General features: G+C 38.0%; 4 protein-coding genes and 1 long non-coding RNA gene across 9 annotated transcripts in view; 4 read left to right on the forward strand and 1 right to left on the reverse strand.

The window, feature by feature from the left end:
* The first annotated feature begins 92 nt into the window (after positions 1-92).
* LOC144468947 (zinc finger protein-like 1 homolog) lies at positions 93-2,493 on the forward strand. The gene is made up of 4 exons (XM_078178774.1): positions 93-250; positions 383-673; positions 950-1,255; positions 1,331-2,493. Exons 2-4 carry the CDS (start codon positions 572-574, stop codon positions 1,889-1,891), a joined length of 969 nt encoding a protein of 322 aa, XP_078034900.1. The 5' UTR covers positions 93-250; positions 383-571; the 3' UTR covers positions 1,892-2,493.
* A 130-nt stretch (positions 2,494-2,623) lies between these two features.
* On the forward strand, positions 2,624-8,398 carry Sro (SDR family oxidoreductase shroud). Of its 2 annotated transcripts, XM_078178773.1 has the most exons (6): positions 2,624-3,263; positions 3,517-3,725; positions 4,524-4,805; positions 6,139-6,444; positions 7,371-7,602; positions 8,131-8,398. In XM_078178773.1, the coding sequence occupies exons 2-6, from the start codon at positions 3,593-3,595 to the stop codon at positions 8,315-8,317; spliced, it is 1,140 nt and encodes a 379-aa protein (XP_078034899.1). In that variant the 5' UTR covers positions 2,624-3,263; positions 3,517-3,592; the 3' UTR covers positions 8,318-8,398. The 2 variants fall into 2 exon arrangements, with proteins under 2 accessions (XP_078034899.1, XP_078034898.1); XM_078178772.1 differs by having other exon boundaries at positions 2,624-3,725.
* Positions 8,399-9,025: 627 nt separating this feature from the next.
* Positions 9,026-10,852, forward strand: LOC144468833 (NPC intracellular cholesterol transporter 2). The gene is made up of 3 exons (XM_078178589.1): positions 9,026-9,154; positions 9,627-9,794; positions 10,475-10,852. Exons 1-3 carry the CDS (start codon positions 9,136-9,138, stop codon positions 10,738-10,740), a joined length of 453 nt encoding a protein of 150 aa, XP_078034715.1. The 5' UTR covers positions 9,026-9,135; the 3' UTR covers positions 10,741-10,852.
* Positions 10,853-17,570: 6,718 nt separating this feature from the next.
* The window catches only part of Atpalpha (sodium/potassium-transporting ATPase subunit alpha), a 159,739-nt gene continuing 149,794 nt past the window's right edge, over positions 17,571-27,515 (forward strand). Inside the window, exon 1 of one of the 4 annotated variants that reach the window (XM_078179662.1) lies at positions 17,571-17,980. In XM_078179662.1, the coding sequence (XP_078035788.1) occupies positions 17,951-17,980 (30 nt within the window). In that variant the 5' untranslated portion in view covers positions 17,571-17,950. The remainder of the gene's footprint in view (positions 17,981-27,515) is intronic. The other 3 variants (XM_078179661.1, XM_078179660.1, XM_078179664.1) reach the window with 3 other exon arrangements.
* The window catches only part of LOC144469254 (uncharacterized), a 57,700-nt gene continuing 49,968 nt past the window's right edge, over positions 19,784-27,515 (reverse strand). Inside the window, exon 2 of the long non-coding RNA XR_013493941.1 lies at positions 19,784-23,889. This is a non-coding gene — a long non-coding RNA (uncharacterized LOC144469254). The remainder of the gene's footprint in view (positions 23,890-27,515) is intronic.

Genomic DNA, 27,515 nt, shown 5'->3' on the forward strand with positions numbered 1-27,515 from the left:
CGAATGTTTCGAGTATTTTGCCACTATATCTAATGGCGCTATTTTTATATTTTAAGAACCAGAAGATTCTTGCCGGAATTTTTAATACTACATACGTAGCAAAAATAGTAAGAATCATTCGCGACTATGTTTAAAAATGTTTTAATTAATGTTTTAATTAATATACACTATTAAGTAATTTGTTGATTACATTGTGGATTGTTGGAAGCGGTAATGAATCACTGATATTTCATAGAATTGGATCACAGAAGTACGTACACCGAATGTTAAATCTATTCTTATATATCGTTCAGGCCAGCATTGCTAAAGAGAGTTGCTGATTCGCTGGCGAGATCCGGCAGAAAAATCTCATTGGTGCTTTCTTTTCTGTTTTCCGTGGTAGGTAAATGTCAGACGACGTGGCCGATGAAACATGGAGCCGTGTCACACTACATAAAGATTGAAATTGTCATGAGACTACTACGATATGTCATATGAAAAGATCAATTTGTAGGAGTGCTGTTTATTAACTAGGCCCTCGTTTTGTTCTTCTGAATTATTTAATGCTGTGAATGTGTTAAATTCACAAAACATGGGGCTGTGCAAGTGTCCGAAGAAGAAAGTAACCAATTTATTTTGTTTTGAACACCGTGTTAATGTTTGCGAACACTGTATGGTTACGAATCATTCAAAGGTAGGTTGTAATATATTTAATATAAATGTAGAAGCATAAATCTGTCTAGGAAGAATATTTCCAATGACGCAATCGCACTAAATCAATGCTACTAATAATTGAGTGTTTATGTACAGTTCCCAGTGTTGATAAAAAATTCCTCAAAAACACATTCGATTTTACAAAATTATTTACAAAAATGTTAACAAATAATATGTGACTTCTAATAATATAAGTACATATCTTTTTGTAGAAAACATATACCTGTATCTTTACAATACTTTATATCTTTTTCAGTGTATTGTACAGTCATACATCTCATGGCTTCACGACCATGACTATAATCCCATCTGTACGTTATGCTCGGTGAACTTAAGTGAAGGTGACTGTGTTCGGCTAACTTGCTACCACATGTTTCATTGGGCATGTTTGGATAAATATGCTAGGGAAATGCCGTCAATAACGGCACCTGCAGGATATATATGCCCTACATGCAATGAGTGCATTTTTCCAAACACAATATTAGTATCCCCTGTAGCTGATGTATTGAGGGAAAAATTAGCAGGAGTTAATTGGGCAAGAGCTGGTCTTGGTTTACCTTTGGTATATATTTCAATCGATAGCATATTAGATATATTTACAATATGAAAATATTGTAGAAATATATTTTTGTTACAGCTCAGTGAAGACAGAGAGCAGAAACCGGAGCAAGAGCGTCCATCTCTAAGAGTAGAACCCACGTCATATCAAAATCATATAGCAACCTCATCGATTCCCACAGTAGCCACATCACGTACTTCTAGTAGTGTTAACTCAGTACACACAAATATTAATAATGTGCATTTAAACAGTCAGAAAATTGGTCCACCTTATTCTATTGTAAATATTGACTCGTCCTTGGGATTGTCCAACCCGACATCACGAAAAGTTTGCGAAGCTTATGACGACCCGAAAGAAATATCGTTCGATCACGACGAGAACAAATATAAGAGAAAGTCGGCCATGGAATGGTTCTTAAGGTGGTGGAAGCTCATAGTTAGTCCGCCACCGAGACGCAGGAATTCACCGGGATCATTATATAAAAGATACGCAGTGATAGGCGTTATGGGCATATTAGCATTTGTCGGAATTTTAATTTTGTTCTCCTGGTTGGGAAGAATGGCTACAGATGGGGACCCGTCTTACGACTTGCGTGCAAATCCTAATGTCATAGTCGCCGACCAACCTGCCGGCATTTAATATACTCAAACCTTTAAAAAAAGATACTGAAGGAATAATTGAATATAAAGCGAATGATATTATTGCCATTTTATGGCAATATGATGCGTGTAATATAGCCGTTCTGACGAATTATCAGTCAAAACGTATATCAACGGAAGTATGATTTTATTCAACATGAATAAATAGCTTAAGGTACACTGTATCGTTAGAACTAATATCTATTAATTTTTATGTAAAGTATGCCTTATAACTGTGTTGTATATTTCGCTCCGTAAAGATTTACGAACATTTTCCAAAAACACTGCGTATGTCCTTAAACAAACCGTTAGTTCTTTTTATACTATTCTGTGCGATAGCGTGAATAAAAATGGCTGCCAGGTTTCCCAAATTGAGCTGATAAGAATTTCACATTTGTAATTTTGATTTGACGTGGATTGATTTAGTCATATACGTATGTAGTTATACTTGTTTTAAGCCGAAATTATAATTTATTCCAAATTCAAATTTCTAATCTTTCAACTGATTGAACCATCGAGAAATTTCAGATATTTCCAATTTGTATCTAATAAAAAGATCGTATTGTATTTAAATATAGAAGGAAATACATTTTCTGAATAGTTCCTAGTGTCAGTATTTTCTTCGATGGCAGGGACGCCGGAGATACAATTCCGAAAATTCATGGTATTCGATTTATTCACGTAGGACATGACCGTGATTGCAATTCAAATGAGAGTCTAGCGACAGATCCAAGAAACGTTTTCCCATGAAATATTAAAACCTCTTAGCGAATGAGATCGGCGCCTCTAGATACCTTCATATTCAACAATATAATGAAACGAATAATAAATGTTGTCTTTAGAATAAATTCACGCGGTAAAACAGCATCGACAATTATTTACGGTACTGAATTTTTTCCAATCTTTCATTGATAACTGTATACAGGATTTCTCGTTCAATTGCAAAGAGAACTGATAAACAAAATTAAAATATTATCAGTAAAGTACTAAAACACTCCTGTTAAAAATAGATTAATTTAGATGATATTTGTGTCCATTTTCCGAAGAAATCTTTCGCTTTCTAGTTATTTTTAGTGAGACACTTTTTATGGCGAACAAGGTGAAGAACGTGCCCGTAGAAATTAATTCCGTAGCAGTGGATGTTTATCTTGAATGGGTAAACGTTTCTATGGACAGATCTGATCCTCCGGTTTGAATTTCGAAAAAGAAACACCGTAACGAACGGTAGCAGAGTGGGGCAGTTTATTTTCTTTCTTTTCACGTCCCATAGCAGCCATTTGGTGCTAGGACGAGGACAGGATCGTTTCAACCTTGCGCTCGTTCGTTATATTCGGATATTTATTGTTTATGCGTGTGCATCGAGCGATTCTACGGTAACTGCTGTTTTACATTGGGCCCTTACAATTATATCAGCCGTAAAGTGCACACCATTTGTAATTTAAGATGTGCTACCTTGCTATATAAGAAACAGCATTTGTTATAAAATTTGTTATAACGCGAAACGTCAATTTGTTTTCTTTTCACGCGGTTTGTGTACATCGGGCAAAAGATATTCTATTAATCTTTATATTCGGTGATTTTAAATGTTGTTTGAAAATACAGAATATATGGTATAAATCTTGATAGAGTCAATCGTCGGGATTCAAGAACTGTGTTACCGTTGGGGTGACTTACCAACCACCAAGGTCGAGTCAATTTGACGATGGAAGTAGTGAAACACTTGAGAAGACATTCTACGATACTCGCTGTCGATCTTGCGGCCTCGCTTGGTTTTATGTATTCGTGGAACAGGCGATACAATTATGTTGCGTCGGCTATCTCCTTGTGTTGTATCGGTAAGTTAAAACAACTGTTGGGCTAATTACGTATTTCTTTTTTTATTTAATTGTATTAGTTATATGCTATATATTTTATTCATCTCTAAAAATTGCTAGATGAAATCGCAATTCTCACAATAGTCCCTAGAACTTGATCCAAACTTAAATAACATTCATTCTTTCGAATTAATACATTATCAAATAAATACTTCTATAAATGTGTGGAATACTTGCTACGCTAGTAGTACGATATTAAACCAATTCGTATCTTTAATAGATTATTCAATGTTACACACAATCTTTACCGTCGCATGTTCATTCTTATCTACTTACCGGTTCTCTATCCTCTTATCTGGCTCCCACATCAGCAGAAAAGACGACGCTCGTTGCAAACACGATACTCTGTAGTATAAATTAAAATTGATACGATAAAATCTGTCTTCTAAGTGCAAGATTACATTGAAGACACTGTTGAACTTTAGCAACACATGTACTTCATCAGAAATAATTTGCTGTAGACAAAGGAAATTTAATATTTGTTTTTATATCTTCTTCAATGTGAAAATCCACTTGTCATGTATTTTTTAAATACCGTATAACGATTGATTTCTTTCCGGTTTCCGGTTCTTTCTGGCATCTCTTTAAAGTGTAAATCGTGATGAAACATTCAAGTGCAAAACTTTATGCAATTATTAAAATTACAAGCAATTATTTCTGGAAGCAATCGATCTGACGCGATATTAGAAAGCAGGGACATTAATCGAGCGACACTTACAGTGATCACAGCGACTTAGAACAAATACTCTTTCTTTTTAGGTGGAACCTATTTGTACTCTCGAATTATGAGACGGGTTAAAATTCGTCCCAATCATGCGGTCATCGTGACTGGTTGCGATTCAGGACTGGGATACAGTTTAGCCCTGCACTGTCGGCAATTAGGGGCGACTGTGATCGCCGGCGTGTTACAAAATGACAGTCCCGGGGCGAAGAAGCTGAAGGAGAAGGACGTGTTTGTTTATTCTTTGGATGTTACGAAACCCGTCAGCGTGACTGACTTCGCAGAATCCGTACGAACGGTCATGGAACGGGAGAATTTAGGTGAATTACTCTTCTGTTTACTTTGAGAAGAATCGCGACCGAATACTTCCAACGAGCGCGAGGTGTATAGTAACGTCCGTACAACTGTCGCGTTTTATCCTTGCCATCTGTTAAGCTCGACTGGCTTCCCACGGTACGCTTTCCGCTTCTACTCCAAGAAAAACAACCTGAAACTGGTCCTTGCCGGATTTTTGGACCCCGGGTTGCTAAAATGAAGTCTTATGCTACTTTCCCAAGCCCTCGAGAGGTGTGAAAAATTCTACCTTCTTTCATGGATTTGCATAAATTCTCGAATTTAAGACAGCTATACGGACGCTACTTTATTTCGAAAAAATTGTTGCACTTCCCAGTATGGCCGAATTGAAGAATACTAGACAAAAATCGAATTACTTGCATGAACGTGTCCAAATGTTGATATGCGTTTACGGAATATGAAATTAGTAATTGAACTTAAAATTTATCATCCGTCTCAGTATTCTCGAATTCGCGCTATAGTGATCTGATATATGACGTATGAAAATGAGAATTTGCATAAAAATTCTAAGTTTACCGATAAGAATTCATTGAAAGTAAATTTAAGTATTGGCAGTGTTAGTGGATGCGTTGCTACGTAACGAAGCTAAGTTTACAGAGAAGCATCAAATTTTATGTACATAATGAGAACCACCCACAATATCGTCGTGCTGCTTTCAAAATATCATTCAGATTAATTATACGCGAAGTAATTGTATATATTACGGTTTCATGATAATAATCTTGCCGAGTCCCGTTCATTACCACCATACGAATTTTGCATGTTGCATAACGCGTATAAGATTCTATATCATGTTTATGCAGCAGCCTCGGGTAGTGAGTTACGCTTTCATCATGCCGCTCTCCGAAATTAATGCAAAGTAATGATTACAGTTTCAGTATGAACGTGTAAACAAATGGAGGTTTTTAATATTCAGCAAGTCAATGTTGCTGCGTATTCGAGCAGCTAATAAAAATATTAATAATAACGAGAATGAAAAATGTCAGAGCATTTGTCTTCGGTGAATAATAATCAGACTGCAGAACTTTACGAAATTTTCCATTTTCATGCATTAAGCTGAAAAACTGAAACGATGGGAAAATGTGTACTGTAATCTAAGAGAAGTAGTCTGATCATTATTGATCGAAACATTGCAAATGCAACTTGGGCCGACGATTTTGAATCTTATCGTTCGGCCTGCACATATACGCGGTAATAATTTGATTTGCAGCTGATTGGTGCTCATCTGGTTTCCGATAACGCGATTGATTACGGATTACAGATCCTAGGTTAACGAATATTAGAATGATCTATTTACAGAGCTGCGATGCTTGATCAATAACGCCGCCGTGATGATCTTCGGTGAATTCGAATGGCAAACAGAGGAGCAGATCAGGAGTCAAGTGGAAGTCAATTTCCTTGGCACGATGAGAATCACTCGAGAACTGATGCCGATGATCCGAGCACACTCCAGCCGGATTGTTGTAATCTCGAGCCACTGTAACATCCAGCCGATCCCTGGGGTGGCAGCTTACAGCGGGACCAAGGCCGCGATTGGCGCTTGGGCCACCGCCATCAGGCTCGAACTGAAGAAGTATGGCATCAAGGTCGTCTGCTTTATCCCTGGTCTGTAACCAATATTGCAGAAAACCAAACAACCCTTATGTTTATACATGGTAGTTCATAATTCACGACATAAGCGAAATCAGCCAGGCTAAACCAATCATTGCCGTCAAAATGACTACAAGATGGAAATCGAGAACAATGAAATTGTGTAGAAGGACTTCGTTTCGGAAAAAAATGTTTGAAAATTAAACGAATACACGTGATCTTAATTAATTAATGATCACTGATTATTAATCAGTACGTATGGATCGCTGATGTATCCGATAATTGCTTTAAGTTGGTTAAAAAAAAACGCGTTAAGACGATAAGCATTGATAATAATTAATAGCCAACATATGTATCACGTGTAAAGACTGAATATACCGGTGGTCTATGTATAGTGAAATCCATAATACTGATTAATATTCTTGATTATCTCGTTATTTCGAGCTATAGTATCTGTACAGGCTCAATAATTTCTAATTATGACAGCAATAAGTAGACTGTGGATCTTTATGCAAAATAAGAATTATATTTCCGAATTGCAACAATCATTTGTCAGGTAGAAGCATCTTTGCTTTCTTTAACAATTATTAACTCGAAAATTATATAATGGTAAACTTACATAATCTCATAAAATCTGCAGTCTAATAATAAGTAGATTACAGATTTTTAGGTACAAGAAAAATTATTGATACTTCTTTTAATTTGTCTATGCTTTGAATTGCAATTAATTGTTTTTGCCGTAAGTGCGTACAATCTTTGACAAGTCTTTTACCGTTTAATCAGATCCCCATTCAATTGGAATTATTTTTTAATGAAAAACTTTCTGAGTAAAATATGAATGCCCGAGTGAATGCACAAAATGCTACCGATAAATCATTCGATAATATCCGATAAAGTCGGGGAGCGAAAAGAGAAATATATTGTCATGTACCTTCTTGCAGGGTCTTTCTTCAGGGAGAGCAACATATTGGCCCGGCAGACTGAATACTTCGAGACGATGAGGAAGTCGATGACAGAGGATGCGAGGACCTTCTACGGTGATTACTTCACCAGCTACTCGCAATATTTCGGATCCGTAGCGCACGGCGGGAACCTGGAAAAGCTCCCAGACCTGAGGATCTACGAGGTCTTTGAAGGCGCACTGCTTGACAAATACCCGTCAGCGCTTTACAAGTGCGTCAGCTTTGAAATTGCACCCTTTTACAAGAATCGTCGGATTTCTCGAAACAATTGGAAGATCGTATTCTTACGACGACTCTAAGATCTTGAAGAATAAGAAAGCTCGAACGTGTTTTTTTCCCCGAACGCGCGATCTGGTAGTAATTGTGTTCTAATAAGATATTCATCTCGAAATATGCTCAGCATTTGTTTAAAGCAGATTTGAGAAATTTTCACGGTCTTTCGAATTGTCTCGAGCATATCGATCGATCTCTAAGCACCATTCCGAACTGTTCGAACGCGAACGCAAAACTTCCGTTGTCAATGCTCGTCGTATTTCGAATCAGTGGCCAGCGATAGTTATCTGTGTTATCTACAAATTCACGCAGTTTTACGTTCTCTTCGAATAGCCGACACCTGCATGGAAACACCTGGCCACTTCGATAAATTGAATCGATCGACTAGTTACAAATATCACGAGCAATTCATGCAATTAGAGATTGATTATCTCAGACTAACGCAGCTGTTCAATCATTGATCCAGGCATGAATCATGGCGATACTCCTTGTACCACGCGTTGTTCAGGATAACACCGCCCTGCATTCGCGACATGCTCGTCCTGAAGTTCGTGCAGGCACCTCCTTGGACGAAGAAAACGAATGCTCCCCTTTCTGAAGTGACACAGAATTCTTCTATGACGGAAGAAGTGCAAGCGAATGATCGAACTTGAGAGATTCATCACATGAAAGTTTGAAAATTACGCTGCTATGCATAGATTACTTTTGTATAGATTACTTATGCATAGATTGAATAAATAAATATACCAATCCTGGTTTTCTTCATTGTTTATTGAAACGTAAGAGTTTCCGCCTTTTAATATGATAAATTCTCGACCAGAGATTGAATGAATAAGATATTATTATCGAATCTTTATCATTACAGTCGTTGTCTAATAATGTAGATTCTGTAAAAAATAGACAAAGTATATCAAAGTATGAATGTTACATTATGAATTTAGTGATCTTTAATTAGAACTCGATCTTTTTTTTATCGTCTTCTCTTTCCTCGAAAAACAATATGTAGTGGTTGATCTTTCAGTAAACCCTTTCGAAGGACAAGTAATAGATTCCATCTAATAACTTTTCATTCCATGTAAACTTCTAAGAATGAAACTTCATCTTTCGAGTGTTACGAAACAGTGAACACCTGCAGACCAATTACCTTCGATAACGAAAAATCTGATTGTGTGATCTATTTGAAAAGCACTTGAAACATTGTTGTTTATCAGAGAAAATAGTTGGTTTTCCGATCTAATACCGTGCTCAATCTGTTAGAGATATTTAAGACTTTCCATTTGATCTTTATCGGCAAACTAACGGGTGTTCATTGTCTGCCGATGGCAGGTGTGCAGATTTCAAGTGTTTTTGAATATTGCTTACGGCGATTACCACTGCCCCCTTCCAATCGATTAGATAGCAACACGAAATAAATACCGACGGTTTCGAAGAAGCAGTCATCAGTTGTCTTCAAGTCGCAACAACCAGCAAAATGGCATTCATCCACTACGGTAAGTAACCACTAGTGAAAATTACCAACTGTTACCATCAGATATAACAAAATCATTGGAATCGGAAATACTCAAAACTATGCAATTGTAGTATTTAAACTTCTTTTATATTATTTTCAAAGATTGCAACAACTGCATTGCACGTGTTTATAAAAGCGCGGGTTTTATATAAACTAGTCTACCAATTTTTTACCCTAGTCTTCTTTACACGCATAAGAGTTCAATAGAAAAATTAGCAATTTTCACAATTTGTTGTGCATATTAAATGAAAATACGTTTCGCTTAGTATTTCCTCGAGGCCGCAATTTTCATGCACAGCGATGCGAATGAACTTTGTCGCAGTTTATTAACTAGAGTGAGCACGAAACACATAAAACTCTCGGACTACCAATAAATTTGATAACTCCAAGAAATTTCAGGGGAGTACGGTAGTTCTATAATAACGAAAACGAAATGTCTTTGGTGATTGCAGTTCTCGTCATCGCAGTCTTCTGCATCGCCGACTCCATGCAGTCACCGTTCGAGCATTGCGCTAACGGTCTGCCGGCCCCTAAGAATGTTAACATCTTGGGCTGCAACAAGCTCCCTTGCAACCTCAAGAGAGGTACCTCCGTCGAGGCTATCATCGACTTCACCGCCCGTAAGTGAACAATTATACTACATAAAACAATCACGAGAACCAACCTAAGCTATGCTTTCAAAAGTTCTACTCTATCCCATCATTTAATGTTCAGAAAATATTAATTAAATTTCTTCTTGAAGTAGATGGATAGTTGAAACTTTAAATAGCAGCACTTTGAAATGAGCGTGCGAACTTAGCGTCTCGACTTTCATCTAGAAAACTGAATAATAAACTTTTAAGGTCGGTCAATATTTAAAATTTCCACTGCGAGTCACTTGCTCAGATTTGAAAATTAATTTTTACGCCAATCTACTACATGTTTCTAATTCTAAAGCAGGTGATGCCGTACAATTTGACTTCCCAATATTTATTTGCCTAAATAAAATACTTTAATGCCTTAATCTGAATATAAGCACTTTATAATGTATATACTTTAATGTACATAGTTTTATGAAATTCTCTGACCTTTTGACGTGGCTGTCATAGTGTTGGATGGAATTCAACTGGAGCAGAAAATCGGGAAACCGTCTATATCTTTTTTAAACAGAATCGATTTAGCCGAATTAGCTTTGTTAATCGTAGAACTTTGATCGTTCCGTTGGCCATTTCGGATTCACGGATAGAGGACCGAAAGAGCATTGCGTCCGCCTTTGGGGGGCGAGTTGGATAGTCGTTCTCAGTTTAATAATCTGTTACAGTTCAGAACATTAAGACCTTGAAGCCCGACGTTGATGTACAAATTGGAACTGGACACGTCAAGTACCCACTCCCCCAGCAGAACGCCTGTAAGAGTCTTGTGAACGGAGAATGCCCCCTGGACAAGGGTGAGGTTGTCACCTACAAGCTGAAGATGCCGGTCGAGAAGATGTACCCCAGGGTCGCCCTGACCATCCAGCTGTCTCTGGTCGACCAGGACGAAAAATCCCACATGTGCATAAGAATCCCAGCCCAGGTTGTCGACTAGACGATCAGTGGACCACGGCTTTACGAATTGGACATGTTATAACTACTACCGATTGACGAATTTGATGTATTATTATTTATCTAAATATGAAATATAAAAAATTATTTAAATATTTGATTGTCTTTTCCACACGCCACCCTACATTTGCAAGAATTTTAACATATTCTTGAATCGTTACATGAGAATACAGCAAGTGAAAATAGATTCGTTCAGAAATTTCAAGACAGCACAATTAAAATGAATGGAGTCAAATTTTGAAAAATCAATTATGATAATCATAAGATAGTACTTTATTAAAATGAAGAGGATCAAATTGTGATCCATCAGGACTTATCGATAAAAATAATTAAATCGTGAACTGTACGTGTTAATATTTCTCTTATTTCTAACATATTAACTCCTTGCCATACCATTTTCTTTAGAGTTACTATGATTACAATTTTTTCGATCACACTAATTTCTTAGAAGAAAAATGAATTTTATATTTATTACGTACTTACATCCACTCGAATGTTTAAACATTGGTGACAAGAAAATGAAATTTGATTTCTGCTAAAAGGAATGAATGTTTATAACTAACAGCTTATTGCTATAGATCTCCATCACGAGTCTGACTCGTTAAAATACGGCAAGGGGTTAAAATGATCACAAGAAGAAAGACATTTTCGTTGAATTTTGTCAGCTACGATTCGCGTAGAATGTTTATACTTCGCGAAAAATTCCTTGTCTGCCTACAACGTTCAACAAGAAACAAATGGCTGGCAACGATAGTCACAAAATGGCCAATGCTTAAAGAAGCTGATAATCACTTACGGAAGTTCTTGTCTCGGAGAGAAGTACGTACATCTAGAGAAGTCTTGATCGCGCGAAAGGTCGATAAGAAGGTCCGATTACAGAATTCATTATGGTAGTTAGCGGCTGAAGGATCTATTAAATGAAGGATCTCTCTAATGAAGTTTGAAATGAATTGCGCTTTTACTGCTCCGAAAACACACCCCGCTTCCGCAGGTAAACTTCAGAGAAGTAGATAAAAGGTTATGCGACTCGGATATTTAACTCCGATAAAATGAAAGTTCTGATGTAATCCTTATAATGAATACTTATTCTTTCGCGGGTTGCAAATATACCCCTGCCTTACCTTTAATAAACGATTCGCTGCGTTATAAATGAAATAACATGCCAGCGAATCGTGAATATAAATCGTGAATCGTGTATGATTAATTTCGAACAATAATTCTGTGTTATCGAACCGTCGAACTTCTGGTTCACGAAGTTTCAGATTTATCTATATCGCTTCGAGTGACCAGTAATTAAGCAACATTTTATTGTTCCTCGTTAAGGGCTTTACTGGACTAAAACTAACCGTTCATTAAATTTCAAGTTCCCGTTGCAGCGATTCGTGCGCAATCGTGTGCACCGGAAATGCATAAAGTCTACTGTTCACGAATTTAATGATTCGGTCCGGCCGTCGAATACGATTTCGAGCGAAGATTATCCGAACGAACTACATCACTCCGATAATAGATGTGCTACCGTAATCAATACGATAGGCATTCCATCCTGGTAAAGACGTCCAAGCTCTGAAACGGTTTTTTTCTGTTCATCCTCGACGTGTAATCGATGAGTTTTTGTAAATGGCGAACAGACGATCATCCATGAAAGTTACGGGTTACACACGCGTGTCCAGCGGAGAAAGAGACGAGATGAAAATCCAGGGGGTTCGGGCGTGTGCCTGACCCACATCGCTGTACAACGATCGACCCGGTCGCATGGCTGTGAAAGATATCTAGCGATGTCTTCGAACCAGCACCTAACGCGAACTATAACTCGATAATCTAGAGTAAATTACAATTTTCGATGATCTAAAACATTGCTCAAGCTTTGTTCTGAAATTCCTCTCCATTGATCCCGTTTCCAGCTATTTACGTCATGATTCTATTTACCTCGCTTCTTATCTATTCGCAAATTCTCGATTTACATCCTATTGTCCGCGTTATACGGTGAGATAATTGATCACTTGCAGCTTTAATAACTTGAAACAATTTAAAACTTTTGTCGCAAGTGATATAGTCACATGGTCAGTCGTCGAGAAAGATTCATAATCTAATCAAACCATTGTACCAATGTAGTGTCAATACAAAGATTGAGCACCTAATGACAGTCAAGATCACAAAGCCTCGCCTTTGAGCCGGCATACAAAAGTACATTGAACATGGTACCGTCACCATACCATTATAATTTCTGGAAGGGTAAACATCGGTCCATGGTACTATCCCCACCATGATAATTCTTTCAGCTGCTCGACTGTGCACCACACACAAAGCACTTAATGACGTTGACGGCCAGGTACACGTGTCGTTTCTATTTTATCTTACGTGCAAGCGGACGTCACTCAGCCGGAATAATGTCAAGGACAAGTGTCGGCCAATCGGGTGGACCGACAAATTTGTAAACGATTGACGCAAGGTGCACACCCTCTGCAGAAGGACGCGCGTGACTTCCGAGCTGTGTACCGTCGTAACGGTCAACCAATTAATTTAATTAAATTGACCAACCGCCTACACATTGTCTCTCCCCTTTGGGCGGAATCTCTTTAGACCTGTTTTATGACACACATCGCACTCCTTGTTCGGCGATTGATGGTCCTCGAGCTTTGAGGATACGAGGAAACGGGACAGGCCTCTCGAATGGTGTCTCGATAATTAGACGAACAGATATTTCGTGGTTCCCACGAATTCAAGTTTCCAATGAGAAATCTGAGAAAAATATGGAATCTATATTTTAATTCTTTTATGGTGTTTTAAATCCTTGTTAGGCTTATATAACTTTATCAGTGACTACCATATTGGAGAAAAATTTATTGAATTGTGCAAACAAACTTTTACTTTCTTTCATATTTTTACATTCATTAATATATCCTTTTACATAATAATCTTAAGACTAAATCAGACTCGTTATGAATTTTTCGAACATAATTTAACTAAATATAGATTTTATTTGTATGTTCCAAATGATACTAAACATCAATTTTATTCTCGTCTATGTTCAACAATTACTGTTACTATATACTTATCACAGATATCAATTATATGTGGTAATCTCTAATAACAATTAAATTTGTTCGGTATTCTACTATCGTTTACCTCGTTGACCACATCAGACGATAGTGAGGAACCTAAAACTTACGAGACCAGAGGGTGGACGGTCACAAAGGACCAGCAATATTCTCCAAAGCGTAAACAGAAACATTACCATGTCTAGTACCGTGCGATGTTTTCGAAACTTCAGAGAAACATTAACACGTTACGTGCTAGACATTCTACTACTCGCTAGTTCTCAAAAATAGAATGTGAATTTCAAAAAATGGCGAACTGTAAACAGAAGAATCATATAAGTGTTTGAAAAAAATTAAAAGATTTACAGATACTGTTCTATTACGTTCTACTCATGTAAATTATTAAGAAAAGAAGAAAATATCTATATGGTACCTACATCAACTATTAATTTTTTATTTTTCACACAAATTCGCAGTTTATTGGTGATTTAATTTCTGATGGCCAATACTAATGCTAACATTTAATCCAGTGAACGCGAGTAATCCCGGTAGCCATGTTGAATTATCTAGTAGCACTAACTGTAGAAACGTGTTGAATTTGTTTGGTTTTGCAGCCATCGCTGGTTCCGGTTCGGTCGCAGGAGGGAAAGAGCGTGATATGGATATGTAATGCCGACCCACGGAAACTACACGGGACTCACATTCTTCCGTTCGTATATTCCTTTTCCCTCTGTCTTCGCTGTCTTTCCACCCCTCGGTGGCTACAACTTTATGGACGCGTACGTAATACCGATCCCGACGAAGTCGGTGTGCCAATAATGATCCCGGGGTTGGGCGTGCCTCGCATGTGAACCAGCTGAAAATAAACAGGTCGCGATCGGCTACTGGACACAGATGCTTCCCCCGCGGAGCTGCCGCTTAACGATAACGTTATCGATAAGTACCAATAAACGTTGCTACTACAAACCCATACATTGATATCTATCGATATTTTCGTTTCCAATCCCGGAATTGTATTCAGACTTGTCAATAACGAGGCTGTTATCGAAGCAACTATCGATGCTAAATAAATAGGGAGAGATTTTGTTAACTTATTTTGCCTATTTGCACATCGTTGTATAAAATGTATCAATTTCGAAAGACTCCAGAATAAGCTTTCTAAGTTGCACCTGCTCATTTTTGTATTAAGTACTATTTTAAACGACGATCAGAGGAAAGATAAAAAGCTGATTGGCCCGGCTGGGTGACCCGAAAGTGACAATTAACGCAGACGCAAACATTAGCGAAACAACTCGTTACCGAGTGGTGTCATTGATGAACCTATGTTACGATGTTAGTGTTCGATTATTCAATGCTACGCGCAAATTGGTACAATACAAGCATTCTGTAATCGAAACGTACAGGAAGCAAATTAAGCAAAAAGCTACAACGTGTCGGCTATTGTATTCAAATTAAATTCTAAACACACCGATGCGCCTGATGGACGATCATCGCGCATACAAATGCGTGAACCAGGAATTGTTTTCGCAGCAAGAAATGGCGTGGTTGTATAAATAGAGGAAACTGGAACTTCGCATGCACTTAGCTCGACTCGGGCTCTTCTGGACACGAGTCCTCTCCTCTCTCATCCGGTGCATCCGACGGTAATGCACCGGCTTGAAAAATGTCTGTGTATGTATGCGTGCGGGCGCGGTCCAGAGATTTCGTTCCGCGAAAGATTAATGAGACGCGCGTTTCGTCGCACTTCGATCAGCAACCTGGACCTTTACAGCTGAAAAACGGTTGCTTTTCCATTTTCGGTGCCGATATTTCGATTCAGAACCGACGGGGACGCGGGGTAATGCCGAGCCGGGGGAAATTTTTCCCAGTTTTAAATTATTAGTAGGTCAGCCATCGTCGCCGGAACGGTCTTTTACATAAAACTCGGCGAGTTCGCGTTCCGCCCACGTCTCGCTCCAAGTATTGTACAATACCGATGCAATCCTATCGGATCGTCAAGTGCTGGTAACATGCAGCTACGTGAGCGCGGAACGAATGAGATCGGGGCAATAGAGTCGGAAACTCGGCGACACTTTCGTATCCAGTCGTGGAAAATTAATTAAGCGTGACATTTACGAAATAAGTCGATTCGGGCATCCTTCCTGGTCAAAAATAAATGGCCCCTGTCTTTTACACGTTACCATGCCATTTTTACGTAGCTTCTTTTCTTAGTATAATTTTTCTTGTCTTTTTGTTGACTTGGAAGACCGTTTGTGTAAATTATAATAAAGATAAGGGTACAAAAAGGCTACAGTGAACGGAGTTCTTGAACTTGTTTATTATCTGACAATATTTATGATATACAATATGTACGATACATAAAACCTAAGAAGTGTTTAAAAGCTAATGCAAAAGAAATGTTACGAAACGGAAACTCGTAAAGCTGAATCCTCGTCCGTGTTCCTGGTGTTAATTTGACATTATTTTCAAGTTTCATAGAATATTATTATACTATTTTTAAGAAAAAGCATACAACCTAAAGGTGGGACAATATTTGTTACGGAAAAAGTCTCGTGTGTTAATTTGACTCACGAGGGTCATGTTAAATTGGAAAAATGAGGGCCGGATTAGGGTTAATTAAATTTTATTATATTTTATTATTATATTTTATTAATTATATTTTATTATATACGTTATTACCGAAAATTCCATTTTTTAATATTTTGCTGTGTAAGAGTATCAAATAACGGCTAACCAACGATGGCATCACGTTGGTGTCGTATTTACAGCTAAAAAACAAATGCAAGCAGCAGACGAAATAGTTTCTCTCAAAGTTGTGGGCGTCAAAGTGTTAAAACGTATCATTCTCAATATACGTGCAAATAATTCCTTTAGAGATCATTGAACCAGTAATTTCTATGCAAAATTCCATTCTTCATAGTTTTCCCCGAAGGCTGGAAATTCAAAAGATGCGCCACTCGTTTAGTGACTAATATCGATTTTTTAAATTAATCGAACGTTCGACGCGCAGCCGATGTACGCAATTTCGCCGGTGTATTCAAACGATCTTGGGTCAGGCGAAATTCGTGAAAAAAGTACGCTCCGTTTGACCGAGCTTAATTAACCGTGATCAACGAGGGCAGAAGCGTGCGGCAAGGTTAATACACTCTGAATTAAAGCGGATCTCCCCCCGCTGCGGCTGTCTTGCCGATTACGAGAAAGGAGGAGAGACGAACGCCTATGATCTTCGGGTGACACCTAACCTCAATCTCGTAAACGAGTTTACGATCTGTCCAGTAAGATGTATGCGTTCACACATGCTATGGAACACGGAAATCGTCGCTCAGTGTCTAGACACGCATGAACATTGATACAACCAGACAATGATAAGATTCGAACGAATATAAGTGCTGCATCGTAAATTTAAGTTCATGCGAATCGAGGATGATTAGCGAGAACATCTTTTTATTAAACGCCGAATCACGGTTCACTGCAACGAGATTGTAGAATGAGTCTGTTGCTTACTCACCTGGAAATTAATTGCACTCATTCGAGTACCGGTAGACAACGATTTAAGTAGACACCAAAGGGTGTAGCAGGTGTTTGTGTGATAACTCGTGGAATACAGGACAACTAAGTCTCGTGTGACTCTCGTACTTCAGTACCAGTCGAGCGATCACGAAGGATGAGAGATACATGTTCATATTTAAAAAGGGCAGGGCACGATAGAGAGAGGAAGAGAGGGGGTGATGTTATCTGAATGGAAGGAGAGGTGGGATCAGCTTTATTATAATTGTTAAGAGCGAGCGAGTGAAAGGGACTTGTATCGGCCGGTGAACAAAGTGGTGGGGCAGGATTGTGACGAGCCGGGTGCCTTCGCGTCGCTTGTGAACTCGTGCTCCTCGTAGTATACGGTAGTACGAAAAGATACTTCGTGCCGTGACGTCAGCACATGTTTCGATAGTGTCGTGGCGGATCGTTGATCGCGATCGAATTTTAATTCTGCGGTTACAGGTGTGATCGTGTTCAAATTGCACGCGTGTGTCTGCGCACGGTGGAACCAGTGTTCCGCGTATCCTCGAAAATCGTTGGTGATCGTAAAGTGCCCCGCGTGCAGCAGGTATATACATACATACGTAGTCGGCACGTCGACCGACCGCCATTATTGTTGTCAAGATGGCGTCGAAAGGGAAGCTAGCAACCGAGGTCAGTAACATTCATGACTTTCTTTTATTGTTGAACTTGTTCGATGCTGGTTCGATGACGACATGCGAGCAAGATGAACGAGCGTGACACGCCCGAATCAAGAGTACCCGCGCGATCACTTCGCACAATTGATCGTTTTGATCGATACGGCGATCGGCGATCGTGTCGCGCGCTTCGTACGATGCTTAGCTCATGCGCGGCGTTCAGGAACGTCATATTGTCCGGTAAACCACGCCCTTGGGTTCTCGTTATCGACTCCCTTTATCGATCAGCTACTCCGTGTTACCTCACCGAAACCGAGGAACCGGGTAAATATTTGGAAACCCGTTACCTCAGGTGGAAAACCTGTTCCTGCATTCTGGTTTTCAAATAATGCTCCGGGAACCGTAACTGTTTAGATTCTCCGGTGAAAGTTATCTTCTCTCGACACTGTATCGGTGTCACTTAATCCTTCGATTTCCGTGTGTTATTTTGATTTTTGTAGAGGGTTCTGTTTATATTTGGTAAGCATAGATCGTCGATATTTGGAATCGAACATGACGAACGACCGGCTAAAGCGATCGTTGTGTTTAGTTGCTGCGAATAAACTGAAGAAAAAGCAAATTAGGTTAAAACGAATGAATGTGTCATAAAGGGATCGTCAGCCGGATAATTACATTTTTACTGGATGATTCTTCCTTCGTGGAACGTGAAACGTTTCATAACCATGAAATAATGCATTCAAGAGAAACACTAGACTGTTTCACAATATTATTCACGTCCTGTTTTATGTATGCCCGTTTGTTTTCCTGTGAAGAATCTAGTCTGATAACTATTAAATGTTATTCACATTTTGTGGATGTCTCTTGCATGAAAAAAAGATAGTCTAGCCTATTTTTATATTCTATGGCTTTTAATTGCCTCGCAAGTTGTAACGCTATTTATTGTGAAATTCTTATATCCAGTCTCTAAATTCTAGAATAAACAGAGTATTTCGACACCGGCTGTTTGAATTTCAAAACATTTCGTCGTTTTAGAAACAGAAATACAACGGTCGGTTAAATTTTCATCAGAACAGCGAATTGAAAGTCTACATTTTCGAGTTACTTGATCCGAATAATGTTGCATATCACACGTAAAAATTGCTACTTCCCCACTTTTCAAAGTAACACCAGTGTTTTGAAATATGAGCGATTCGCTGACGGAAATATGTGTAACGATAACGATCGCATTGCAAATTCATATGCAACATCTGCGCTTTTTTTAAGTCGGTATTGTTAATGTCTTATTTAACGATGGATGAAATATATTAACGATGAATAAAATACTATTCAAGTTTTAATCGTGCTCTTTTTTTGAAGGGTTCCAAATTTAATAATGATGGTGCTTCGGTTCTAATATGTTTACTAATTTCTATTTGTTTCTAGAATCTAAACTGCCATTTATTATCATTTTAGATTACTTATGCATATATTTGACATTGTTTTATCGGACAAGTATAATCAGTTAGTTAAACTTCCGACATTGATAATATACACACTTTTGGAAATTTGTGGTGATAAACCGTGAGGTGTGCGATATATTTCTTTAAAAAGCAGAAACTGGAGTTAAATCAGACAATCCACGATAAGGGCAACAGCGATAAGACAAGTATGATTACGTAAATCTGTGTCAAGGTCTGGTCAACATTTACGATCGCTATCCCACAGGAAGAAGAGGAGCTGCAAACTGAGCAATTCTTAAGAAAAGTCTAGAAACCCCTTACCGTCTTCGTAGAGCAAGTTCAAGACCAATGTTCACACTTATATATCCTTGAGCCTTATCGTTGTCCAGTGTCGACAACGACAATCAGTAAAACTAATTGAGCTACAAATGCACCGCGTTAAAAGTTAGTCCGAAACATGTAAACTTAAACTCACGCTTTTGAATAAATTAGAATTTAAGATAGATTTTTGCGCTTATTCTTGAGATACACAACTTACACGTTCTTACCGAAATTTATGCGATCTCTAACGATAGTATGTTTATCAATCTTATAAATACGTATTTCTAAGTAATTTTGCTAAGTACAATCAGGATTTCTTTTAACATTGATGTCTCTTTTCTTTTTTTATTATATTATTATTTTAAGGAGGTTTATTACACTTACATCCGTTGCACTATTAACAAGCACAACAGCTAAATATGCGTAATAGTTAGGTAACAGTGAACAGTTTTATTTCGGTTACACTCAGAGAATATATTACGGAAACTAAAAGTGAAACTTGAAAATTGTACGAATAAGTAATTATTTGCTAATAGTTTATAATATATAGTTAATGTACAAGAAGAAGGGCGTTACACATTAACAATGGAGCCGTGTAGGGTGCATTCTGGGATTTCGTGAATAGATTTTATCGAATTCGGTTGTGTCTTGGCCGAGTGCCACTCGTCGAACACGGAAACCGCTGCCTTATTTTTATGTATCACGAGGCATGACCTAAATTTTGGGAGGTCCACGAACGGATCGTCCGCATAACAACGGCCATAATATAGAAAATTGGTACCCCCGACAGAGTCGACAATGCCGATTAGCTGTGCAAGCCGCCTTTGTCCCGGCGACTCGACGAAAAATCGGTCTGGTTGCACACTGCACTTGCAGCGCGCGTTTGTTCGGATTGTTGGAAATACATATTGTACACGCGTCCGCGATTACTTGCCCGGCGATCGTGACTATTTTGACGAAGGACGTTGACCCCGACCGATAATGACCGTTTCATACCGTTGCACGGAATGGCGTGCTGCATTTTTCCGCTTTTTGATCCCCGCGTCGCCGTTGCCCACTCGTTTTCAAACGTTTCCGTTATCTGCAAGCATCGATCATATCAGTGGGACAATATCGGGCTACGTTTCTACCTAAATAAATCGCTGTAAATCACCGTTCGACGTGAAACAAACTCTTTTTCTTTAAACAGTGTTAAAAATATTTATTTTTTTTGTCGGCAAATCAGCTAAACTAATGGTTTATTACTTTTCTTATTGTTTGAAGTTCGTATGAACCAAATTTTAGCGGTGCATATTTAACTGAATTTAGTTTAAGAGTGTCAAAGCATTTTTTTGCTATTGCAAATACTATTCTATGATAAACAGTTTATTATAACGTAGATTTCGTCATTATAATCATGCAGTATTACTAACAGTGAACAAACTGTTGTTTTTATGAGTAATTCAGAACTTTTAAATGTTTACAATTTGAAGTTTTCTAAAATTCACATAAAAAACGGAATATATTGTTAATATTACAAAAATTCCATGTTAATTTTTAGGATAATGAACTTTCATATACAATTCTGGCTTTCCAAAGTAGCCCGCAACAATACAATTTTGCGCAAACGTTCTCATGCCAGTTAAAACAAATGGTCTGGTAATTAGAATGTCGGTAACCCGAGAGTTTGAATAATCAATATCCTGCTGTCGTTTGCAGTCCGGCCACAAAATATTCTATGAATAGTAAATTGAGAATTCGCGTAAATGGCACTGTTGAATGCGAATGTTAATTATTTTTTTTTGCGGGAATAGCTTGACTAAGGGAGTTCTCGAGTTGTTGGTTTGAAGATTCGTTTCAGCCGATGACCGCAAGATGGCAGACGTTGGACAGCATAAGAGCGACAAGCGTTTGAATTCTAACACGCTGTCGCGGTGCGCGCCACCGGGCCCGACGGTTCTCTTTTCTCTTTTTTTCCTCGCTCCTCCGTCATCCCTCTTTGTCAATCCCGTCTCACCTTCGACGCTAATTTGAACGATACGGTTCGTGCTTATTATCGCTAAATTAGCCATTATGTCGTTATTTTAACGAGTCGATGTGTGTCAGGGGGCCGTGCACACGCTTCTTCCACTCTGTTCCACTGTATTTCCTCGTCCAATTTCTCTGCACCACGATTCGACAACATTATGCTGGGCAGATTGTCTCCTCTCCGACATAATTCTGTTTTTTAGTCAGCTTCCACATTCACGGATTTAATCAGTCAATTTTCATTTGTTATCAGCATAGTCTCTCTGGCACTTTGGATCCTCTACATTCTATAATACTTGTACATATCATTAATAAAATTTTAGTGACGTTTATTTTACTATATGTACTGAAATAGTTGAAAAATAATGAATATTAAAGAACAGAATAAAGCCGAGTATAAATAGGTATAAAGAAGTGGAGATAAAGTTATAAAACCAAAGATGTTGTAATGGAATATTATATTAAATCAGAATAATGTAGGTGTATGATAGTTTCATGTGTCTGTCTATTTCGTTATCACAATAATTAGAACGATTCGTTTTGAACAAATGGATCTGACCAATAAAGCAGTCACGCAACATTTACAAATGTCCATTCTCACGTTCATAAATTAATTGGTCTACTAATGCCAATAAAGACAAACAAGGTTTCTACTTTAGTCGAAGCACGACGATTCCAGCTTTTTCATGGAAAAAACGATAAAACTACGATCTGACGGCAATTGTAACACTTCTCTTTTACTGTTTGTTGCAGCACTATTTCGCTAGAGTTATTTTCGCCCCTCCGTCGACGTTCCTGTATCAGAATGTATCAACTTTCAGTTTTTATTCGATCAGCGTCGATTTTACTAGCTGCACAGATGGGTGTCGGTCTAGGCTTGTACTCGTCAATGGTATCTGTTTTGAACAGGCTTCTTTTCGGATTCGAGTGCCATCGTAAAACACTATTTCCGTCTTATGACAGTCTGAGAAGTATTATAGAAGCCGGGATCGATCACGGTGCCCGGTTCAGGCACCGCTGGAAATTGCATCGGCCAGATAAAATATAAATTTTCCACGTACAGGAGGTGCACGTGATTTTCCAGCGTGTTTGCCGCCGCGATAGAGTCGGGCGAACATGGTGGTTTCCGGCGACCCAGTGTCGCATCTTGATGGCACTTTCTGCCCGATTTAAGTTCAATTTTCTTTCATTTATAATGAAACGCGGTCATACACGGTGCATTCGGTTTTCTGGAAAATTGAGACCGACTCGACCAGATCTGAATGAACGAAAAACTTGTTTGCGTGACCAAATCATTTAAAGTGGTACAGACAAAAAACCTTCATTAATATTAGAACTATCTGATGTAATATTGTTTGATAATAATGACAAGACTTATTTGAACTGGCATATTTATTGTGATTTTTCGTTATAAAATATTAAACCGCATTTTCTGTCATATTTTCTATATTTTTCGAACTTCCATATTATGTATATATTTTCGTCACATATTGAAACAGATTATATATATATATAGTTTCTTTTTGTATAAATGAATACTTTCTAATTTGTACAAATAAAGATTACGCTCCAAGTCTACCTTACTCTTCCCTCTATGTATTTGGAAGAATGCGGCTTCCGGTATCGCCAGTGAAATATGCAATAATAGTAGTGCTAGCGATAAAGAGACCAGTTCTTTTGAACTTTGGCAACGCATATACATATCTGATACGACTTGTGTACGTGAAGCAGGATTCGCCGATGTAAACACGTCCCGCAGGAAACGTGGCTGGTTTTATTGGACGTAGAATCCCCGACAGTGGTCTCCCAAGGATACGAGGGATGGCCCGTATCGAGGATATCCGAGATCCGAGGTCAGACCCGTGACAGTGAAGAGGCTAGATTCGTCTCGCGAGATCTGGCTCGATCCAGCTGTTTTAATGGCGGACTTCCGCGAGACGACGTGAACACCGGAGGGTCAGCCCACGCGGCCAGGGACCATAATTCCTGGGAAGGAAACCCCCGGGCCCTCTACATTGGCCCTTTTAAAGTTCTTTACCGTCTAATTCGCTCTCACATCCGTGCTCCTCTCCTTAATTATTTAAATGCTGTGGTCGTGATGATCATTTTTTCTCCTCCATGTGAATTCGATAATGGCCCATGGTTGCGGGATTTCAACCTGAAATCGCACAGATTCGACAGCATTAGAAATTGTATTCGCTGCTAAAAAATTAATAAGAAATTAACGCGTCCGCTATCAACGTTACTAACTTACGCTCCCAAAGAAGAAGATAGCACACGTGTGTCATCTTTAATTTCTCGCGTTATAATTATGGTACAGGAAATGTGCCAATGATAAAAAAAGACTACCTTCTACCAATATTTAAACATTACCTATATTGGAATTTCTACGAGGTATTCTCTTACGAAGAATGGAAACACACAAATAGACAGAGACAAAATGATAGCAAAATCATATCTTGATTTTCTTCAATATGTCGCGAGTTTTAAGGAAGTTAAAGTGGTCAGTCGGTGTTCAGTGTTTCTTGATACTGGTATCTGTCGCATTTCGTGACGGGTCGTGGTAAAAGATTATCTAACAGTGGCCATAAACGCGAGTCTTATTTTAAGAAAACGGAGAATAACGATTACAGAAATTGCTAAAAAACATTGGTCGAAGCAGAGAAGCTGTATATAACGTATTAAAATATGTCGATAACTACGGTAAAAGGAAAAGCACTGGAAGGCCAGCAACCCTATCGCACCGTGACACAACTGTAACATACTTCGCGTTGCATCTAATTCTTGTGCTACAGCAAGAGAAATCGCTTGCAAAGCTGATGTACAAACTAATATTCAACATGTTCGACGTGTGCTGCAAATAAGTAATATTATGAGTTGATTAAGAATAAAAGCCAAGCCATGATTAACAAAGAGGCATAAGGAAGCACGCCTTGAATTTGCGAAGAAACATATACACTGGAGGAAAACCTGGAGGAATATATAATCTTTACAGATGAAAAACGGTTTTGTCTGGATGGTCCAGATAATAGTGCATACTATTATTATGACATTCGAAGAGGACAATTAACAAGAATTAGACGACAAACGAAAGGAGGTAGAATAATGATTTGAGGCGGCATAGGTTACAAAGAAAAAACGGATATCAATTTTATACAAGGAAAAATGAATAGTGCAAGTTATTTAAGAATAATAAAAAACCAAATTGATAAGTATGCACGATGCATTGCAGGTACAAAATTTGTGTTCCAGCAAGATAATGCTGCCGTCCACACGGCAAACATTATTCATGAATATTTTTCAAAAGAGATAATTCCTGTATTCGAATGGCCGGCGAGCTCCACGAACTTAAATATCATTGAGAATTGTTGGGGATTATTATCAAGAGCTGTATACGCAGAAGGTAGACAATTTGAAAATTTAAATGAGTTAAAAATCAGTATTAAAGAGGAATGGAAAAATTTATCACAATCTTCAATTAAAATATTATATAAATCCTTACTAAAAAGAATGATAGAAGTAATTGAGAACCACGGAGGTTCCACACATTATTAAACACAGGTACAGTTATATCAATTTCATATTTGTTTATTTTAAATTTATATAATATGGAATATTTTTCAGATGCGCTATCATTTTGTCTTTCTATATCATTGGCACATTTTCTGTACCATAATTATAATGCGAGAAATTAAAGATAGCACGCGTGTGCTATCTTTTTCTTTGGGAGTGTATATAGTTCTATTTATAAAATATGATAAATAAATGGTCAGAGAGAAGCTATAAATTCTCTAGATATCATGCTAAGTTTTACAATTTTAGCACGATTTTGTTTTACAAGCTTGTGACGACGGTGGCGAACGTATTAACGTTTGTTCAACTCGTTTGACAATGAGAACCTTTCTCTTTGCATTTAAAAGTTATATTATCACGCTTGAAGTAATAACAAAAATCAATTTTTATTTCTGGTTTATTTATTTTGACAAAATATTTTGTGAAGTACTTAGACAATATATTAATCGAATACCTTCAATGTAAAAGGAACTAATTAGATAGACTGAAATAATTATTTCGCGATACGCCATTCGTTCTTAATAATATCCCTGATAGAATGAGATAATTTTTGTTTTTTTCCTACTTCTTTGTTTACTTTCACTCTTACTCTTTGACGAAAGATGATTCTAATTTTGATTCAACTTAGAAAAAAATAAATAATATTCATTTATCATAGATCATGTTTGAAATCACTATCACGATTCTGACCTGTTGTTATAGTGCAACGGATTGATGTCAGGTTCCTACGAAAAATCTCCATCTCGAATCAGACAGCTCAAAGTACGGCAACGTCGACCGTTTCGTGGATCGTTTAGAATAAGTATCACTTCAGATGTTAGATGACTCGGTACAAAGAGAAGATGTCAAGGCAAATTGGAACGCGATCGTGGGAAACAAATAGAAGGAACTTTTCGGTGCTTAAATGTCTGAAACGTGCAGCGCACAGTTCGCGCTCGATTTATCTTTGTCCGACGTGGAAATGGTATTTGTCTTTCAGAAGCGGAAATATGACTGGAATAAGATTGATCGTGAAGGGTGTTTCGAACCGAAGGGATTGCAATGGACACGTAATAAATAAAATTAAGGAAACACAGTCGAACGAAAACGATTGCTGAATAAACCATGAAAATAGTTTGTCGCATCGGTGTATAGTGGTTCGGGAATTCGCTTTCTGCGGCTTAAATTATTTTAGCGTTGTTTTAAGGTTTCAGGTTATAGTATAGTAGGTCTTTGAACCTCTACTTTTGTTAGGAATATTCAAGCGTTCCGCATGCAGCGATATCCAAATCATAAAATAACGTCCAACGTCTACTTTTAAAGATCTGTATATAATTAACACTAGATTGCCTAAGCAAGTCATTTTGACTGCTTTTCAATTTCAATTAGAAAAATAATTATGTAAATAATGACACAGCTTCTTATAATTTTGTGACTTTTTCTACAACATATAAATGCGTTTATTAATCATTGTTGTTGCCCCCCCCCCCCTCCGTCATTTCCGGTATATATATGTGTGTTATACCTATATTACCGAAAAGCAGTCATTTTCCCGTTTTCAAGCTCCCGTCTTTCTAGTGTTAAAAACCGTAACAAACAGTGCATAAAATTTACGTGCCCTCTTAGCTATTACAAAAGTAAACTTTTGTAAACATTCTTTTATAAGACTTGTTAAAAACCTAACATTCTAACTACATTGGATAAAACATACGATAAATAAACACGCATAAACAGTGGAAATGTAAGCGCTATATAAAAGTTATATCAAAAGTTTGGATTTCAATATCTTGTAACGCGTGATTAAAACAATTCACGTTAATCTCAATTTCATATTTTTGCCTTTATAACACTGCGTCCAATCAGAGAGTTGCGCGAGACTATCAATATTCTGGATTTCGAAGTTACAAGGAAATGCGTAGGAAATACGTAGGAACTAAAGTTTTGTTCAAATATAAAAGTTGGAGAGAATTGAATTATGATGACAAATCATTGTTTCCTAGACGACTATGCAGTGGCTCGGGTCTTTTTTTCAGAAGGAAGACTGCTAGGAGCGCGAGGAGGGAGAATGAACTGAATTATTAAGCATTGTACAAGGCTCGGGCACGAGGTTCTATGGCACCGGTAATGTGTATAAAATACCCCGGAAGAATGGGAGCGGGTAGATTAAGCAGAATCTTGCGGTTGCCCATTCACAACGCCCACGTAATTCGAAGACCGAGGAATCCTGGCCTC

This window comes from Augochlora pura, chromosome 4, assembly GCF_028453695.1.
Source record: "Augochlora pura isolate Apur16 chromosome 4, APUR_v2.2.1, whole genome shotgun sequence".
Taxonomy (NCBI): Eukaryota; Metazoa; Arthropoda; class Insecta; order Hymenoptera; family Halictidae; genus Augochlora; species Augochlora pura.